We start from the raw sequence: 20,384 nt of genomic DNA, 5'->3' as shown, positions 1-20,384 counted from the left end.
AATGAAGGTGGTAGGAACCTTATTGGGTATTTTTAAATTTAAACATCTAGTATTTCAAAGCAAAAGCCACATTCACATACTTCATTGTGTTAACAACTGTAAATCAGAAATACAGAAGTATTTTGAGTCAGTAAATGTTCCCCCTGCCACAGGTAAAAGAAACCTAAAATAAAAATAGTTGAATGATCTTCACAAACAAACCTACATTGCCAAATATTTATGCTCAATCTTTACCTGTCTTATTCACAAACACATACATACTGTGTGAAAGAAGGAAACCAATAGTGGACTTAGAATGAGATTAGGCTTCATGTTGGAATCTGCTACTAATTAATTACCCGGGGGATCTTGTTAAGACATTCAGTCTCTCAGTTTTATAACTGGTTGTCTGTCAGATAGAGGATGATCATATCCATGACTCAAAAATTATCCTTTTGTAGAACAAGGATGCACTCAAAGATAGACTAGAATTTTCTCTGCTAATATTGATTTTTTTTTTTTACAGGAAAATGTTAGCAAATGATTAGGACTTCGGGTAATTATATTGTCTAGAGGTGATAATCTTTCTTTGCTTGAGAACCAGGCACTTCCTACAAGTTTATCCCCTTCAGAGCTATTTAAGTGGGAGTGGAGACTCATCTCTCATTGACCAATTACCATTATTTTTAACTCATTCAAATAAGTGAGGGTTTTGTTACTAATGGCTCATCTGATTTATCTTACCTAACTCTTCTTTATGTTCCTGAATTAGATTTACAAAGAAATAATAAATGGCCAAAAGCAAGCTATTACCAAAAAAAGGACATGCATACTTTACAAATTTAATAATAATTTCTTTGCTAGATGAGATATGTTATATGAAATAAAAAATTATTCTAATATAACTATTTTTTGTAGGTGTATCCTGATTGTTTGGCACAAGCTATCTATGCAACATTCCAGGAAGCATTTCCAGAATCCAATGATCTCTTTAATGATGAATTTAAAGAAGATCTAGGGAATAACATTTCTCTTTGGTTGTCAGGTATGACTCTGTCACTGAAGTATTGATTATTATTTTGGTACCTAAAACTTTTGGATTTTTTCTCCAGTCAAAAAAAAAAAGGGTAGTTCTTTGCCTTACAAAACATGCCATCTGAATGCCTATGTTTTGAAATAATAACAATTTTCTTTTGAAAATTTATAATACTAAAATGAATCATAATTTTATAGGCAGTGAAATTATTACAGAAAACTGAATTGCTACAGAAATAAGTCATGCCTTATACACTTTATATTTGGAAGATAAATATTTTAAGCTGATTTTTGGAATAATATTTATAACTAATAGTATTGGGTAAATTCTAGAGCCAATTGAGTTCCTCATAGAGCATACAATCATTAATTAAAGAAACTTGTTTTTTAAATCATGATGTGCTTGTAAGTATAGGTGGTAGGACTAAAAGGCTAAATGGAAGGAAAATTCTATTCTAGAGTATTTAGCCAGAGATTTAGGTACTTGGGTTTTAAACTAAGGTACAGTTACATTTTCTGGGAATGACTTTTCCAACATTTTTTTCTAAGACATTTATACTATTATCGACTACTAGAAGCTATTGATGATTTTCTTTATTTTTTAAAAATATTTTATTTATTTATTTACTTATTTGTTTATTTATTTACTTATTTATTTACTAGAGAGATGGGAAGGGAGAGAGAAAGAGAGGGAGAGAAACAGCAATCAGTTGCCTCTCCAGCATGCCCTGAACCCACAGCCCAAGCATGGGCCCTGACTGGGAATTGAATCAGTGACCTTTTGCTTTGCAGGATGACACCCAACCAAGTCACACTGATCAGGGCTCTTGACAGTTTTTAAGTAGTGTTTCTTGTAAATCTTTTGGTTCAAATCTTGATTGATTTTTAAAACTGTTTTGTGTCTCTCCTTAGTAATTAAACCCTTTCTTTTTTTCCCTTTTAATCTTGTTTATTTTATTACAGTTGTCCCAATTTTTCCCCCTTTGCCCTCCTCTGCTCAGCCCACACCCCGCTCCCACAGTCAATTCCCACACTGTTGTCCATGCCCCTTGGTCATTCATACATGTTCTTTGACTAGTCTCTTCCCCTTCTTTCCACCAGTATCCTCCTCTGCCATCCCCTCTGGCCACTGTCAGTCTGTTCCATGTTTCCATGTGTCTGGTTCTATTTTGCCCATTAGTTTATTTTGTTCATTAGATTCCTATTATAAAGGAGATCATATGGTATTTGTCTTTCACTGACTGGCTTATTTCACTTAGCATAATATTTTCCAGTTCCATACAAGCCTTTGCAATAGGTAGTAGTTCTTTCTTTCTTTCTGCTGCATAATATTCCATTGTGTAACTAAATCAGTCTTTGATCCACTCATCTACTAATGGGTCTTAGACTGGAAGTTCTAACCACAGTGGTCAGACAAAAAATAAAAAAGAAATGAAAAGCATCCAAATTGGGAAGGAGGAAATAGAATTGTCGCTATTTGCAGATGACATGATAGTGTACATAAAAAACCTTATAGTTTTCACCAAAAAACTACTCGACCTGATAAATGAATTTAGCAAGTAGTGGGATACAAAGTCAATATTCAGAAATCAATGACATTTTTGTACATCAACAATAAACTACCAGAAAGAGAAACTAGAGGAAAATTCCCATTTAATATGGCAAAAAGAAAAATAAAGTACCTAGAAATAAATTTAACCAAGGAGGTAAAAGACCTATACTCAGAAAACTATAGAACACTGAAGAAAGAAACTGAGGAAGTACTAATAAATGGAAGCATCTTATATACCTTGTTCATGGATTGGAAGAATTAACATTATTAAAATGTCCATACTACCCAAAGCCATCTATAGATTCAATGCAATTGCTATCAAAATTCCAATGGCATTTTTCACAGAAATAGAACAAAAAAATCCTAAAATTTATATATAGAACCACAAAAGATCCTGAATAGTCAAAGCAATCCAGAGAAAAAAACAAAATTGGAAGTATCACACTTCCTGATTCCAAATTATACTACAAAGCTATAGTATTCAAAATAGTATGTCACTGACATAAAAATGGACACATAGACCAATGGAACAAAATTAAGAGCCCAGTAATATACCCTCACAAATATAGTCAACTAATGGTCGGTAAGGGAGCCAAAAATGCTCAATGGGAAAAGGATAATCTCTTAAGTAAATGGTGTTGAGAAAACTGGATAACCACATGTAGAAGAATGAAATTGGACTACTTTTTTTTATACCACTCACAAATATTGACTTGAAATGGATTAAAGACAAAACATAACAAGTAAACTATAAAACTGATGTAAAAAAACATAGGGGCAAATTGTTTTAACATTTTCCTTGGCAAGTTTTTGAATATGACATCAGAAGTCCAAGAAAGAAAAGCAAAAATTTATAAGTGTAACTGCATCAAACTAAAACTTCTGCACAGCAAAGGAAACCATCAACAAAATGAAAAAGCAACTTATGTAATATATTTTTAATTCATATGTCTTATAAGTAGTTAATATTCAAAAGAAACTCATACAACTCAATAGCAAAAAAAGCTGATTAAAAAATGAACAGAGGAACCGAATAGACATTTTTCCACAGTAGACATACAGATAGCCAACAGGTAAATGAAAAGGTGCTCAACGTCATTAATCATCAGGGAAATGCAAATCAAAACCAAAGTGCAGTATTGCCTTATGCCTGTTAAAGTGGTCATTATCAAAAGACAACAAGTAACTGGTATTGGTGTGGATGTGGAGAAAAGAGAACTCTTGTGCACTGTTTGTAGGAATATAAATTGGTGTTGCTGAAAAACAAAATGTAGGTCCCTCAAAAAATTAAAAATAGAACTACCGTATGGTCCCATGATCCCACTGCTGGGTATATATCCAAAAGAAATGAAAATAGGAGCTCAAAGAGATATCTATACTTCTATTTCACCATAGCCAAGGTACAGAAACAACGTGAGTGACTATCGGTTAATAAATGAATAAAGAAGACAGGTATGGATAGACAATGGAATATTATTCAACTATGAGAAAGAAGGAAATCTGCCATTTCTAACAATATGATTGGACCTTGAGGACACTATGCTATGTGAAATAAGTCAGACAGGAAAACAAATTCTGTATGATATCACTTATATGTTATATAAAAAAATAAATTTATAGGAACAGAGTAGTTTGGTGGTTACTGAGGGTTGGTGTGTGAAAGAAATGGAGAAATGTTGGTCAAAGAATACAAACTTCCAATGATAGATGTATAAGTTTTAGATTTAATGTACAGCATGGTAATTAAAGTTAATAATACTATATTATATACTTGAAAGTTGCTAAGAATGTAAGTTAAATGTTCTCACCATAGAAAAGAAATGTGACATGATAGAAGTGTTAGTTAACACTATGGTGGTAATCATTTTGCAGTATGTAAGTGTTACAGTATGTGTCTTATCAAATCAAATCTTAAACTTACACAATGTTATATATCAATTATATCTCAATAAAGCTGTAAAGCATTAAAATTTAAATTTTTTCAAAGCTAAAGATATAGAACACACTGTATTTGGATGTTATGGCCCTTATATTAATGCTATTTTTTTATGAGTTCATGTTTAGTTACTAATTTGAATTTCCTATTTGTAAATGTTGTGATCTAGTCAGAGCTCAACCAGTGGTTAATTTAGAAAAGAAGCAACAGAGAAACTAATTTGTATTAAAGGCTTACTATAGACCAGGTCAGGTACTGTGCCAAATAATTTTACAGCTGCCTTGATGTCAGGCAGGGACTAAGTTGAATTGAACTTCGGGTCCCTTGTGTCAAATACATTGTTTAGTAAATAGCAGGGCTTCAAAAGTGTTTGTTGTATGTTATCGCTATACATAACTAAGTAGTAGGGTTTATTCCAAAAATAGAAGGATTATTCAACACTAAACTGCACTAACCATTTCCTTTGTTTCCTGTATTCTGATGCCTTAACATCTGGGTCTTTGCTGACTGTGGAAGGACTGCCCCTCCCAGGTTTAGCAAATTCCTGGAGATATTAAACTACTCACCATGAGCATGCTTTTCAAATACAAGCCAGCGGATCCAGAGCGCACACCGTAACCACCTCCTTTATTGGGCTCTCATTCTGGGCTACTATCTACTTGCTCTAATCATCCCAGGATCAGGTATCAGAAAACTGGGGACAGCACCTGTGCCCAGAGCCACTGAAATTATTCAGACTGGCCAGTCATAAACCTGTTTACCCTGCCTCACCCATTTCTTCCCATGGAGATCACAATAAAGGCTCTCAGCCGCAGCTTCGCCTTTTCCTCTGCCTCCTGACCAACCCCTGTGCTTCCCTATGTGGCCTCCCATGGCATGGGGTGTCCCTTCCTCTTGGAAGCTGTGAGTAATAAACTATCCTTTTGATGTTAATCATCTGATCTCTTTGTCTTACTATGCCCCAAATTTTCTATTAATACACTATATTTTAAAACAGTCTATCAAGAAGCATTCAAGTTAATCCAATTGAACATTTGATTTTACCTAGTGACAACTAATGTAAAATAAGTGGTGATTCAATTAAAAAACACTTAGAAAATTTGATAGGTGAATATAACAAATTATCTTCACTGAACACTCACTACTGAGAAAATATTGGCTATATTTATGAATATGTTGATGTACAGTGATAATATTAGCTCATATTTCTCATTTACTGAGTACTTTAATATACATGATCTCAATAACCTTCAGAACAACCATATGTAGTACACAAAGAAATATACTGTTTTTATATTTCTTGCTCAGGATACAAATGTTTAGTGTGGTTAAATGCATTATTCAACCTTACAAGTGGAACTTTTTAAATGAAATATATTTTATTACTTTTGGGGTACTATAATTGAGTCTTAAAATTATTTTTTAAATAACAGGAGATACAGATAAGGAAATACTGAAAACAATTATTACCTGTGCTCAGAAGCAATTGTGTTAACATTTAGTCTGTTAGCCACATTACATATAAGGTAAAATTGTTCTTCACATAAAAACATATTATGAATGCCTTTCTATGTTTTCTTTTTGTTTTTTTTTTTTTATTTTTAATGTGTTTTATTGATTACAGTGTTACATTTGTTCCAATTTCCCTTCCCTCTGCTCCCCTCCACCCGGTGGCCCCCCTCCCTCCCCTTGTCCCCCCCTTTTAGTACATGTCCATTGGTTGTGCATATAGTTCTTCTCAACCTCTCTCTGTCTATTCCATTCCCTCCTACTATGCTTCTTAATTCCTATACCATCTCCCTCCCTCTCCCCCTTCCCCTTCCCTGCAGACCTCCCCCCAATATGCTCCCCATACCTATAGTTCTTTTTCCACTCTCATTGCCTATTTAGTTTGCCTTTGTTTCAATTCCCTAGCTTCTGTTGTTGGTTCTTGTGATGCAGTTTTCATTTTAGTGTTCATAGTTTTGATCCTCCTTTTTCTAAACCAGTCCCTTTAACATCTCATATAACAGTGGTTTGGATCTGATGAACTCCTTCAGTTTTATTTTGTCCTGGAAGCACTTTCTCTGTCCTTCTATCCTGAATGACAATTTCGCTGGATAGAGTGTTCGTTGACTGTAGGTTTTGGATTTTCATTACTTTGAATATTTCTTGCCAGTCCCTTCTTGCCTGCAGGGTCTCCCATGAGAAGTCAGCTGATAGTCTAATTGGGACCCCTTTGTACATGATTCTTTTCTTCTCTCTTGCTGCTTTTAAGATTCTCTCTTTAAATTTTTGCCAATTTGATTATAATGTGTCTTGGAGTGGTTCTCCCTGGGTCCAGTTGTTTTGGAACTCTCTGTGCTTCCTGGACCTGTAAGTCTATTTCCTTCCCCAAGTTTGGGAAGTTCTGCTTTATTATATTTTCACTTAATTTTTCAATTTCTAGTTCTTCTTCTTCGCCCTCTGGCAATCCGATAATCCGTATATTCGATCTCTTATAGCTGTCCCAGAGGTTTCTGATCCTCTCATCATTTTCCTTGCTTCCCGTTTCCTCTCTCTGCACTGGTTGACTGCTTGTTCCTTCTCTATGTTCTGGTTTGTTGATTTGAACTCTGGATTTTATTTCCTCACCATCTGTCTCGTATGTGGTTTTGTTCCTTTCAGTATGAGTGTTTTTTAATTCTTTCTCCTCTTTTTCCAGATCTTTTGTTAATTCTGTAAGCCACCTGATAACAATGGCCCTGAACTGAGCCTCTGACAGGTTTCTTATTTGTTTACCTGTCAGGTTCTTCATCTGTTGCCTGGTGAGCTGTGCCACTGGGATTTCTATAGTTGTCTGCCTCATTTTGACAGATGCATTTTGTTTTCTTGGGGCGGCTATAGGGGGCAGTGCCTGTGTACTCATCACAACCCAGTGACCGGTGGCGATCCGCAACCTTTTTCGCCGCGCTGTGGCGCTTTGTGTGAGGGCGGGGGTCCAAGATGGATTCACACAGTTATTCCGCTAGGAGACCGGGATCCGTCCTCCCGCCCTCTGGGCCTCACTGTTCGAGGTGATGCGGTGGCTGCTTTTCCCAGCGTTGTGGTCGGTCGCAAGCTGCCGGGGTTCGACTGCAGCTGAGATTGCTCTCCCTGCCGCTGTCCCTGGTGCGACCGCAAACAGCACCGCCCCCTTTCGCTCTTCTTACCTGCCCAAAGGGCACCGCTGGTTTATAACTTCATACGTTTGGCTTCCGTGTAGTTTTATTTTCTGGAATTTCTAGTTATCCTTTGTTTTGAAGTAGTTGTATTCCTCTCTAGTTGTAGAGGGAGACCGAGCATGTCCGTCTAAGCCTCCATCTTGGCCGGAAGTCTTGCCTTTCTATGTTAACAGATATTTACAAGATAACTTTAATGGATACTTGAAATCCACTGTTTGGGTGCACTGTTGTTGGACATTTAGGTCCTTTCCAAGTTTTTCAAAAATTTACCTTCTGTGTTCACATATGAACTTAGTGTGTGTCTATGAGTCAGAATAATACATATTGAGCTTTAGCTGTTTTCTAATTCACTGGTTTATATAAGAAGACATTAATATTTCTGTACAGAATTTCCCTCATTAGAAACTTGAGATTGACAATCCTCACAGGACTGTTTTAAGAATAAGATTTATAATACTCATAAAAAATGCTTTGAAAAATTAGAAAGATATTTTCAAAATCCTAATTTCTTTAAATAACTGTATGATCTTTTTTATTAACAGGGTTGAAACCTCAAAAAGGCTTTTGGACTCACTGGAAACTGAAAGAACTGTACACAATGACCATACATGGTACCAAAAGAGCACCTTCAAAATCTATAAAGGAGAGGCTAGCAAGAAGCCAAGAATGCATATCAAATTGTAAGTAAATTCATCACAAATTGAAGAAAGAAATAGCCAAAATCAAGTGTGCTGAGTTATTTATCAGAATTTTCATTATAATCATTTATTCTGTGGTATCTTCAAATAACAGTTGATTTGTACATTGATTATATAGTAGTTTGAATATTGCTTTACATTTTAGTTTTTCTTTATACAAGTTATATGTGTTTAAGTCTTTTCCTCATTTTGTCTATTTTATTATTATATTGATTTTTAGGAACTTTCCAGTTACACTACAAATAGTCTTACTTTTTAGCTATATTGCTAACTGGTTAATAATGTCTTTTGTCCATAGGTAACTTTAATTTTTTTCAGTAAGTTTAAATAGTTTCCTTTAGAGTTTCAATTTTGTGGCATGCTTGTCAGGTTTCATCTAATATTATGAAAACATCTACCTTCTTTTTCTAGTATTTGTTATTTCCATGCTTTATTTAACATTTTAATTCACTTTGAATTTATTTTGTTACAGTGAAGGTAGTTGTATTCCAGTATTTTGTTTTTTCCAATTGCCTATTTATTAACAGTCCATTTACAGGCTACTTGAAATATTAACTCACTTGAACAAATTTTTGTACTCTTTTCTGTTCCTTGAGCTACATGCCAAATTCCTGCAGCAAACTTCTCAGTTACTCTAGATTAATAAGCACTTAAGGCAAGTTTATTTCTCTCTTGTTTAAACCATATTTTTAATACAAAACATAATTCTGGTGCTCAGCCCTCATTTCTGACTCATTAAATCAGAACCTCTGGCTCAGGATTTGTTAAAGCCAACTAGATGATTTCAATGTGCAGGCAAAGTGAAAACCACTAATGTCAAGGGAATTACCTCCCAACCTTCTCCTTGACAGAGACCAGAGGATGCAGGAACTGACCTACTCAACCTACTCTTCTGAAAGCTGTTCTTCAGTTAATTTCTGTTTCTAAAATTAATAAATTGCTCCTCTTTGGATTCATGCTGTGATTTTCCCCACCCTTATCCCCATAGATAGCATCCTGATATCTGGATGTTTTCTAGATATCTTATAGTTACTGATTTCTAATTTAAAAATAATTGCAATCTGAAAATATATTCTACATGAGTCTTTGCAATGTATTAAAATTTACTTTATGCTGTAATGTATTGAGACTTGCTTTTGCTTTATGCTGCAGTGCATGGTCTCTATTGGTGAACATTTTATGTGCACTTGAGAAGAATGTACATTCTGCAGTTGTTTTATAAATCTTAATTATATCAAGGTGTTCATTAGTATCACTCAGATATTCTGTATCAAGGATCAGCAACCTATATTCTATGGACCATATCAGGCCTGTAGCCTGTTTTTATGTGTCCTGAGAATGGTTTTTACATTTTTAAGGGTTGGAAGGAAGGGAGGGATCGAGGGAGGGAGGGAGAAGGGGAGAAAGAGAGAGAAAGAGAGAGAAGGAAAGAGATAAGTTTTGAGGTTGCCTTAATGATTACAAAATGCATCCTTAGATTATCAAAACACTACTTAAAGTTAATACTGTCTAACTGCACTAAAAATGCAGAACTTATGGCAGTATAGTATATGCTGTATTTTTTGCTCCATAAGACACACTTTTTTTTTCCCCAAAACTGGGGGCAAATGTCTGTGCATCTTATGGAGCAAATATTGCATCAGAAACTGTGATGTATATTACCTGACTTGTCAGCGGTGGCGATAGCTGTTAGAAGGGGAAGCAATAGGCCCACGCGAAACCCCCGAGGAAGCTTAAATGTCCCACTTTACTGCTGAATCTCAGGGCGTCTGGTCAGTTGCTGTCCACCTCTGCCCATCACCTGGGACCTGGGAGAGTGCAGAGAGCTGCCTGACACTCCCAGCTATAACCACTGACCTGTCAAATCAGCTGAGGCTAATAATTGTATGAGGCACAGTGCCAGTTGTCAATTGTCTTTGACAGTGGGTGGGGTCTGTGTCAGTAGAACCACCTCCAATCACCAATCACTGTGTCTTAAGCTCTGCCAATCATGGGAGGCAGATGGGTAGAGCTGAAGTAACATGTTCTCAGCTGGCTACTAGCTCAGTTAGATGCTACAGCTGTCCTGTCTACCTGCATACTGTTTCCAGTGCACACCAGATTTCTGTGTGAGGAAGCCAGCAGTAACTAGGTGAGCAGCCATTATTGCTGAAGTTTTTAGTATATAAAGGGAGTTATGGTGGGGTCACTATTCTAGTAGTAACACAGGCACAGAGGGGATTAATGGGTATCCCTAGCCATAACAGGAACAGTGGGTAGTCCTCCAGAACCTATAGTGAGGATAATGATACTCCCAGTGACTGTTACAACTAGTGTTACCTCCTAATTCGCCCAATGTCTGTTATTAAAAGCCACCATAAATTCTGACACTAGTGATGATGGGTTCTCAGAAAACTAGAAGAGTTCTTGAACCTTAAAGTCTCTCCTCATTTGTTAATGACAGTGATGATTATTAATACCACTGTTGAATGCTGTTCACTTTACATGGTTGAAAAATTATTCTGTTATATTATATTAAATATTTTAGTACACCATTTGGTTCAGAATATTTTTTTTTCTTGTTTTCCTCCTCTAAACCTAGGTGCATCTTATGGTCAGGCGTGTCTTATAGTGTGAAAAATATGGTAACTTCCTCTTTGTCCTTCATCTAATTGTCATATATATTCAAAGATCTATATGAATAATAACCTCACATTATATAGTGTTAATTTTCTTTAAATAACTACATGGTTTATTTCAGCTTTATTAAGGTCTAACTGCTGTACAATAAAACCACATATATTAAAATGTAAAATTTGATGAGTTGACATATGTGTAAACCTGTAAAACCATCACAACTTTCATGATAGGGAACATATCCACCATTCTCAAAAGTTCTACTTTTTTTTTTGTACTTTCTCCTTCTCACTTAGTCCCCAGAAAGTAAATCATTTGTGTGATTTTGGTCACTACAGATTATTTGCATTTTGTAGAATTTTATGTAAATGGAACCATAGAGTACGTAGTATATTTTGTCTGGCATTTTTCACTCCATTCCATGTAATTATTTTATGATTCACTCATGTTGTTGCATGCATTAATAATAGCTTGTTCTCCTTTATTTTTTAAAATATGCTTTATTGATTATGCTGTTACAGTTGTCCCAATTTCTTTTCCCTCTGCTCCCCTCCACCCAGTGACAACCATCCCACAAATTGTCCCCCACTTAGTCCATGCGCATTGGTTGTGCATATAGTTCTTCTCAACCTCCTCCTGTATACTCCACTCCCTCCTACTATGCTTCTAAATTCCTGTACCATCTCCCTCCCTCTCCCCACTTTCCCCTCCCTGCTGACCTCCCCCCATAATGTTCCCCATACCTAGAATTCTTTTTCCACTCTCGTTGCCTACTTAGTTTGCCTTTGTTTCGGTCCCCTAGCTTCTGTTGTTGGTGTGATACAGTTTTCATTTTAATGTTCATAGTTTTGATCCTCTTTCTCCTAAACAAGTCCCTTTAATAATATTTCATAAAACAGTGGTTTGGATCTGATGAACTCCTTCAGATTTATTTTGTCCTGGAAGCACTTTCTCTGCCTTTCTATTCTGAATGACAGCTTCACTGGATAGAGTAAACCTTCACTGGTTGTAGGTTTCTGCTTTTCATTACTTTGAATATTTCTTGCCAGTCCCTTGTTGCAGAGTTTCTTTTGAGAAATTAACTGATAGCCTTTTGGGACCCCTTTGTATGTAACTCTCTTCTTCTCTCTTGCTGCTTTTAAGATTCTCCCTTTATCCTTAATTTTTGACATTTGGATTATAATGTGTCTTGCTGTGGCTCTCCTTGGGTCCAGTTTTTTTGGAACTCTCTGTGCTTCCTGGACCTGTAAATCTATTTCCTTCCCCAAGTTCGGGAAGTTCAGCTTCATTATTTTTTCACATAATTTTTTACTTTCTACTTTTTCTTCTTCACTTTCTGGCAACTCTATGATTTGGATGTTGGCCTGTTTATAACTGTCTGAAAAGTTTCTGAGCCTCTCCTAATTTTCCTCACTTTTCGTTTCCTCTTTCTGCACTGGTCGACTGTTTGTTCCTTTTCTATGTTCCGATTTGTTGATTTGATCCCTGGTTTTCTTTCCCTCACCACTAGTTTCGTATGTGTTTTCATTCATTTCAACAGGACTAGCCTTCATTCCTTCCCTGTCTTGTTTAAGATCTGCTGTTATGTCTCTAAGCATTTTTATAACCAAAGCTCTGAACTGAGCCTCAGAAAGATTATCTATCTGCTGGTCCATTAGATTAGATATTTGCTGACTGGTCAGCTGTGTCACCAGGATCTCTATCATGATCTGTGCCATTCTGACAGTTTTGTGTTTAACTTTGCTTTCTGGGCAGGGCTGTCACACCTCCTACGCTATAGGGGGTGGAGCCCTGTGCACTCGTCACAACTGGGTGACCTTTCTCACCATGCTGTGGCATTTTTGCGGGAGTGGGAGTCCAAGATGGGTTCCTTCCATTCACTCTCTGCTGAGAGACTGGGAACCTCCTCCTCCGTTGCCAACCCATCTGGGCCTCACAGTCCAAGGCAATGGAGGTCTGCCTTCCCTGGCTTTGGAATCTCAAGCTGACGGGTCTGGTCTGCAGCCAAGGGTGCTCCCCAGGCACTTCTCACCTCTCCTTAAATACTGTTGTCTGTGCTTATTGCTGTCCTGCCATTGTCACCGCTGCTGCCACTGCCGAAAGCACAGCTTGACCTCTCCACCCTGGCTTCGCCCCTCCTACCAGTCTGGATGAACACCACTTTATAACTTCATACATTGAACTTCCATTTATCTTCTGGAACTTCTGGTTATTTCTGGTTTTGCAGTAGTTGTATTCCTTCTTAGTTGTAGAGGGAGACGGAGCATGTTAGTCTAGGCCTCCATCTTGGCCAGAAGTCTGTTCCCCTGTATTTTTGAATAGTAGTCTATAATCCATAGTAAGAATATACCACAATTTGTTTACTCATTCACCTGTTGGTGAACATCTGCATTGTTTCCAGTATTTAGCTATTATAAATAAAGCTGCTGTGAACATTATTTCCCTTTGGTAAACATCTGCTAATGGGATGGCTAGGTAGTATGATAGGTGTATGTATAACATTTTAAGAAAATATCTGAATTTTGTAGTTACTCCACTTCCTCACTAACACTTGGCATGGTCTTTTAAATATAACATTCTTGTATGTTATGTACTGGTTTTTAGTTAGGTTTTATTTTAATTTTTCTAATGACTAAAAATGATGAGTTTCTTTTTATGTGCTTATTTATCTATAGCTTCTTTGCTAAAGTCTGCGCAAGTATTTTGACTATTTTTATTTGGGTCATTTGTCTTCTTAAATTATTTTAAGAGTTATTTACATATTCTAGACACAAATTCTTTAACAGATATATACTTTACAGATATTCTCTGGCAGTTTGTGGCTTGCCTTTTCATTTTATATTAGTGCCTTGAAGAGTAGAAATTTATAATTGGCAAAATCCAGTTTTAATTTTGTTCTAACATAGTTTGTGCTTTTTTTGTGTGTCCTATTTAAAAATATTTTGTAAAACACAATTGCACCAAGATTATCTCCTATATTTCCTTCTAGAGATTTTATAGTGTATAAGTTTATAGCTTATAGTTGTAGCTCTTACATTTAGGTCTCTAATTTATTTTGAGTAATTTTTACAAATTATGAGAATTAAGCAATGAGGATAATTTCTTTCCGTATTGTTCCAGAGCTTTTTATTGAAAAGATTATCCTTTGCCCATTGAATTGCCTTAGAACCTTCGTCAAAAAATCAATTGACCATATGTTTATTGGTCTATGTCTGTACTCTGTAATCCGTTCTACTGATGTTGATAGCAAACTCCCTGACAACTGTAGTTTTATAGTATATCTATCTTGTCAGGTCCTATAAGTCTTCCAACTTTGTTCTTGTTTAAAAAATAATATTTGGCTAATCTAGATATTTTTAATTTACAAATAAATTTTAAAATCTGTGTCAGTTTTTAAAGTATATACTCTATAATTTAGATTGGAATGATGATTAATTCATAGATAAATTCAGGGACCATTGACATCTTCTTTTTTCTATTACAGTTGTCCCAACTTTCCCCCATTGCTCTCCCCACCGACCCCTCTCCCAAATGATATTGTACATGGTATGTATTCAATCTCTGATTGCTCACTGCTAGTATATAAAAATCACTATAGAAAAAATTTTATATTGATCTTATATTATGCAATCTAAATTTGCTTATTAGTTCTAATACACTTTTAAAATTTCTTAGGATTTTCTGCATGGACAGTTATGTCATCTGACAATAAAGAGCATTTTACTTCTTTATTTCTAGTGTATTATATATATATGTGTGTGTGTGTGTGTGTGTGTGTGTGTGTGTGTATACCTTTTATTTATTTTACTTGCCTATGTCTAGGATCTTTAAGAAAATATTGAATTAAACTGGTGAAAGTAAGATCCTTGATCTTAGAGGGAAATGTTTGGTTACTTATTTTTAGACAAACTTTGACTGTAGGTTATTATAAATGTCTTTTATCAGGTAGTTTTATTCTCTTCCTAGCTTGTCACAAGATTTTGTTTTTGTTTTTTACCATAAATATTTGTAGGACCTTTACAAATGCTTTTTAAGCACCTATTTAGATGAACTTACTGGTTTTCTTTTTTAGTCTTTTAATATACTTAATTACATTGATTGATTTTCAAATGTTAACCAATTCTTGTATTCCCCTTTGGCCATCACATTAACGTTTCATGTACTTCTGCATCCTATTTTCTAAAAATTTATTTTCTTTCCTGTACTATCTTATCTCACTTTAGTAATAAGTTTAATGCTTCCTCTACTTCTTTTTTCTGAAAGAGTTAGTGTAAAATTGATATTTATTCTTTCTTACATATTTGGTAGAATTCCTGAGGGCCTAATATTTTTTCTGTGGAAAGGACTTTGACTAAAAATTTGATTTTTCTAATAAATAGAGTAATAGTCAAATGATCAATTCCTTCTTCAGTGAATCTTGTAGTTTTGTGTAAATCTTTATTTTATTCCTTTAAATATTTTTGAGTTTTTTTGGGGGATGCAATCCAGTTGCTTATAAATATTCTGATCCATTTAAGGATTGCTTTAAAGCTTCATTGGATGGAACCAAATAAGTCTTTTTTTCTAGACCTACCTTCCTTCTCCTCTACTGAGGCAATACCTTTCTTAGTATTCTACCCCATGCTCAGTGTACAGGAGGCTTCCCATCTGGTTGTCTGAAACATGAGCTTTGTTTAAACCCCAGGCATTGTTCTGCCCACTCCTTCCTGTGGTTCTTCACCAACCTCAGGCAAAGATTCAAGGATAACCCTCTGAACATCCCCAGGATGCTCTCTGATTTCATCTACCCCTCTGTTTTATGCTGGCCTAAAAATTTAGCTTGCCTTGGCCTTCCTGAATGCTAAATTTTATTTTCTCAACTCTTTGAGAACATTGGGTTATGATTGGTTTCCCACCACTTGTACTAGCGTCTGAAAACTCTTTTTTTAGAGACAAAAAATTGAGACCAACCAGAGAGCCCACATAAATGGCATAAACAGCATCTCAAGAGCATCAGTTTATGAAATCAAGAAGACAGCACCACTGAATCCCACAGGTATTATACCACAGAAGGCCACACAATGAAGACAGGGAGTTAAAACAGACCAATTGAAGATGCATAAGCAAACAGCAAGAGTCACATAAAATGGGGACACAAAGAAAAAACTCAAAATCAAAAGGAAAGAAGGAATCCCTACAAAGAGGGCTAAATGAAATAGAGGCAAGAAAACTATCAGATTGAGTTCAAAATGATGGTTATAAGGAAGCTCAATGAGCTCAGAAAGAACTCCAGGAGCTCCAGGGAAGCTACAAGGAACTTACTATGAACTACACCAGCATAAAAAAGGACATAGAAACTATCAATAAGAGTGAGGAGGAAATGAAGAATACAATTTCTAAATTGAAGAACATAGTAGAAGGTATCAAAAGCAGGCTAGATGAAGCAGAGGATCAAATCAGCAAGCTGGAGGACAAAGGTTCCCAGACAGAGCAACAAAATGAAAAAAGACTCAGAAATAATGAAGAGGGTTTAAGAGAGCTGAAAGACAACATGAAATGTAATAATATCTGTATCATAGGGATAGCAGAAGGAGAAGAGGAGGAGCAAGGGATAGAAAACCTCTTTGAAAAATAATGACAGAAAAGTTTCCTAACTTATGAGAGAAAAAGGTCACACAAGTCCAGGAAGCACAGGGGGTCCCAAGGAAGGTGAACCCAAACAGACCCACTCCAAGACATATCATAATTAAAATGGCAAAATTTAAAAGCAAAGAGAGAATCTTAAAGGCAGCAAGGGAGAAACAGATAGTGATATGCAAGGGAACTCTGATAAGGCTATCAGATGATTATTCAACAGAAACAGTAAAAGTCAGAAGGGAATGGCCAGAAATATTCCAAGTGTTGAAAAGCAAAGGCCTGCAACTAAGACTACTCTACGAAGCAAGGCTCTCATTTAAAATGGAAGGCTAAAGAAGGAGTTTCCCAGACCAAAAAAAGGCTAAAGGAATACATCTCCACTTAACTAGCATTGCAAAAGATGCTACAGGGACTGCTTTAAGAAGATGGAGAGAGAGAGAGAGAGAGAGAGAGAGAGAGAGAGAGAGAGAGAGAGAGAGAGAGGAACACAGGTACAGATGGAAAAAGAAAAGGCAATGAATAAATGCCTATCAATGATAACCTTAATGTAAATGGATTAAATGTTCCAATCAAAAGACACAGGGTAGCTGAATGGATAAGACCCACCTCAGAACAAGAGATCTACCCAGACTGAAAGTGAAGGGATGGAAAGAAATATCCCAAGCAAGTGGACAGGAAAAAAAAACTGGGGTAGCAATCCTTATATCATACAAAATAGATTTCAAAACAAAAGCCATAAAAAGAGACAAAGAAGAACACTACATAATAGTTAAGGGAACAATCCATCAAGAAGATATAACCTGTTAAACATATATGCATCCAACATAGGAACACCCAAATATATAAGGAAAATCTTGGAGGACTTCAAGAAAGATAATGACAGCAACACATTTATGCTAGGGATTTTAACACCCCATTGTCAACAATGGATAGCTCTCCCAAGCAAAAGATCAACAAGGATATTATGGTATTAAACAACATTCTAGATCAAATAGATTAATTGATATACAGAACCTTTCACCCCAAAGAAGCAAAATATACATTCTTTTCAAATGCACATGGAACATTTCCAAAGAGAGGCCACATGGTAGGACACAAAATATTCCTCAAGAAATTCAAGAAAATTGAAATCACATCAAGCATCTTCTTGGGCCACAATGGCTTGAAACTAGAAATCAACATCAAGGAAAAAACTCAAAAACATTCAAATATATGGAGACTAAATAACATGCTATTAAATAATGAATGTGTTTACAATGAGGTCAAGGAAGAAATAAAAAAGTTTCTGAGAATGAATATGAACACAGAACAGCCCAAAACCTATGAGATACAACAAAGGCAGTTCTGAGAGGGAAGTTCATAGCAATACAGTCCTACCTTAAAAAGATAGGAAAATTTTAAATAAACAACCCAACCCTATGTCTACAAGAACTTGAGAAACAACAACAAAGCCCAGAGTGAGTAGAAGGGAGGAAATAATCAAGATCAGAACAGAATTAAATAACACAGAGACTAAATAACAATTCAAAGGATCAATGAATCCAAGTGCTGATTCTTTGAAAAGATAAACAAAATCAATAAGCCTTTAAACAAACTCATGAAGAAAAAAAGAGAGAGGACCCAAATAAATAAAATCAGAATTGAAAAAGGAGAAATTACAACTGATAACATGGAAATACAAAGGATTGTAAGAAATTACTATGAACAACTAATGCCAAGAAATTTGACAATCTGGGCAAAATGGACAAATTTCTAGAAACATATAACCTTCCAAACCTGAACCAAGAAGCAGCAGAAAGCCTGAATAGACCAATAACAGCTAGTGAAATTGGAGCAATAATAACAAAACTCATGACACACTAAAGCCCTGACTCAGACAGCTTCACGGGCAAATTTTACTAAACATTTAAGGAAGAGCTAACTCCTATCCTACCCAAACCATTCCAAAAAATTCAAGAAGAGGGAAGACTCCCAAACACTTTCTCTGAAGCCAGTATTTTCCTGATTCTAAAACCAGGTCAAGACACAACAGAGAAAGAAAACTACAGGCCAATATCACTGATGAACATAGATGCTAAAATCCTCAAAAAATATTGGAAAACTGGATTCAGCAATAATTAAAAATATATTTGATCTCATGATCAAATGGAATTCATTCCAGGGATACAAGGATGGTATAATATTTGAAAATTAGTAAATGTAATACACCACATAAACAAAATGAAAGACAAAAATGATGTGATCATATCAATAGATGCTGAATAAGCATGTGATAAAATACAGTACCCATTTATGATAAAAACATGCAGGAAAGTAGGAATAGAGGGAGTATATCTCAATGTAATAACGGCCACATATGAGAAACCTGCAGCCAACATCATATTCAACAGGCAAAAACTAAAAGCTTTCTCCCTAAGCTCAGGAGCAAGACACGGGTATTCACTTTCACCTTTTTTTTTTCAACTTACTACTGGAAGTTCTAGCTACAGAAATCACAAGACAAGAAAAATAAATAAAAGGCATTCAAATTGGAAAAGAGGAAGTAAAACTCTCAGTATTTGCAGATGACATGATAGTGTACATAGAAAAATCCTATAGGCCCCACCAAAAAACTACTCGACCTAATAAGTGAATTTAGCAAAATAGTGGGATACAAAATCAATATTCAAAAATTGAAGGCATTTTTGTACACCAAGAATAAAATATCAGAAACAGAAACTAGGAAAAAATCTCAATATAGCAACAAGAAAAAGAAAGTACCTAGGAATAAACTTAACCAAGCAGGTAAAACACCTATACTCAGAAAACTATGGAACACTGAAAAAAGAATTAAAAAAGATACAAATAAATGGAAGCATATACTGTGTTTATGGATTGGAAGAACTAACATCTTTAAAATGTCCACACTACCCACAGTAATCTATAGATTCATTGCAATCCCTATTAAAATACCAATGACACATTTCACAGATTTAGAAAAAATATTCCAAAAATTTCTATGGAACTAAAACTGACCCCAAATAGCTCAGCAATCTTGAGAAAGAAGAATAAAATAGGAGGGATCACAATACCTGATATCAAATTATATTACAAAGTCACTGTAATCAAAACAGTCTGGTACTGGCATAAGAACAGACTCATAGATCAACAGAAAAGAATATAAAGCCCAGGAATAAACCCAAGTCTCTCTGGCCAATTAATATTTGACAAAGGTAGCAGGAGCATAAAATGGAGTAAAAATAGCTCTTCAACAAATGATATTGGACGGGGACATGCAAAAAAAAAAAAAAAAAAGAAAGAAAATGGAACTAGAACACCAACTTACATAATACACTAGTATAAACTCTAGATGGATAAAAGACTTAAATGTAAGTCATGCCACCATGAAAATCCTAGAGGAAAATATAGACATGTTTTACATAAGTAAAATTTCAGGTATCTCATGTTGGCCAATATATCTCCTAGAGCAAGGAAAATAAAGGAAAGAATAAACAAATGGGACTACATCAAACTAAAAAGTTTCTGCTCAGCTAAAGAAAACATCTGCAAAATGAAAAGGGAACCAATTGTATGAGAAAACATATTTGCCAATGATACCTCAGAAAAGGGCTTGATCTCCAAACATATAAAGAGCTCATATGACTCAACACCAAGAAGATAAACAATCCAGTTAAAAAATGGGCAAAGGGCCTGAGCACTCACTTCTCCAAGGAGGACATACAGAGGGCTCATAAACATATGAAAGAATGCTCAACATCACTATCCATCAG

At 35.5% G+C, this 20,384-nt stretch overlaps 1 protein-coding gene across 1 annotated transcript in view; it reads left to right on the top strand.

Moving 5' to 3' along the window:
• Nucleotides 1-20,384, top strand: part of FAM227B (family with sequence similarity 227 member B) — a 194,036-nt gene that overhangs the window by 29,437 nt on the left and 144,215 nt on the right. Inside the window, exons 8-9 of the mRNA XM_090270582.1 lie at nt 898-1,024; nt 8,227-8,364. Of these exons, the coding sequence (XP_090126708.1) occupies nt 898-1,024; nt 8,227-8,364 (265 nt within the window). The remainder of the gene's footprint in view (nt 1-897; nt 1,025-8,226; nt 8,365-20,384) is intronic.

This window comes from Furipterus horrens, unplaced genomic scaffold (genome assembly GCF_987537825.1).
Source record: "Furipterus horrens unplaced genomic scaffold, mFurHor1.1.pri manual_scaffold_3, whole genome shotgun sequence".
Classification (NCBI taxonomy): Eukaryota; Metazoa; Chordata; class Mammalia; order Chiroptera; family Furipteridae; genus Furipterus; species Furipterus horrens.
This window is presented reverse-complemented; position numbering and strand designations above follow the sequence as displayed.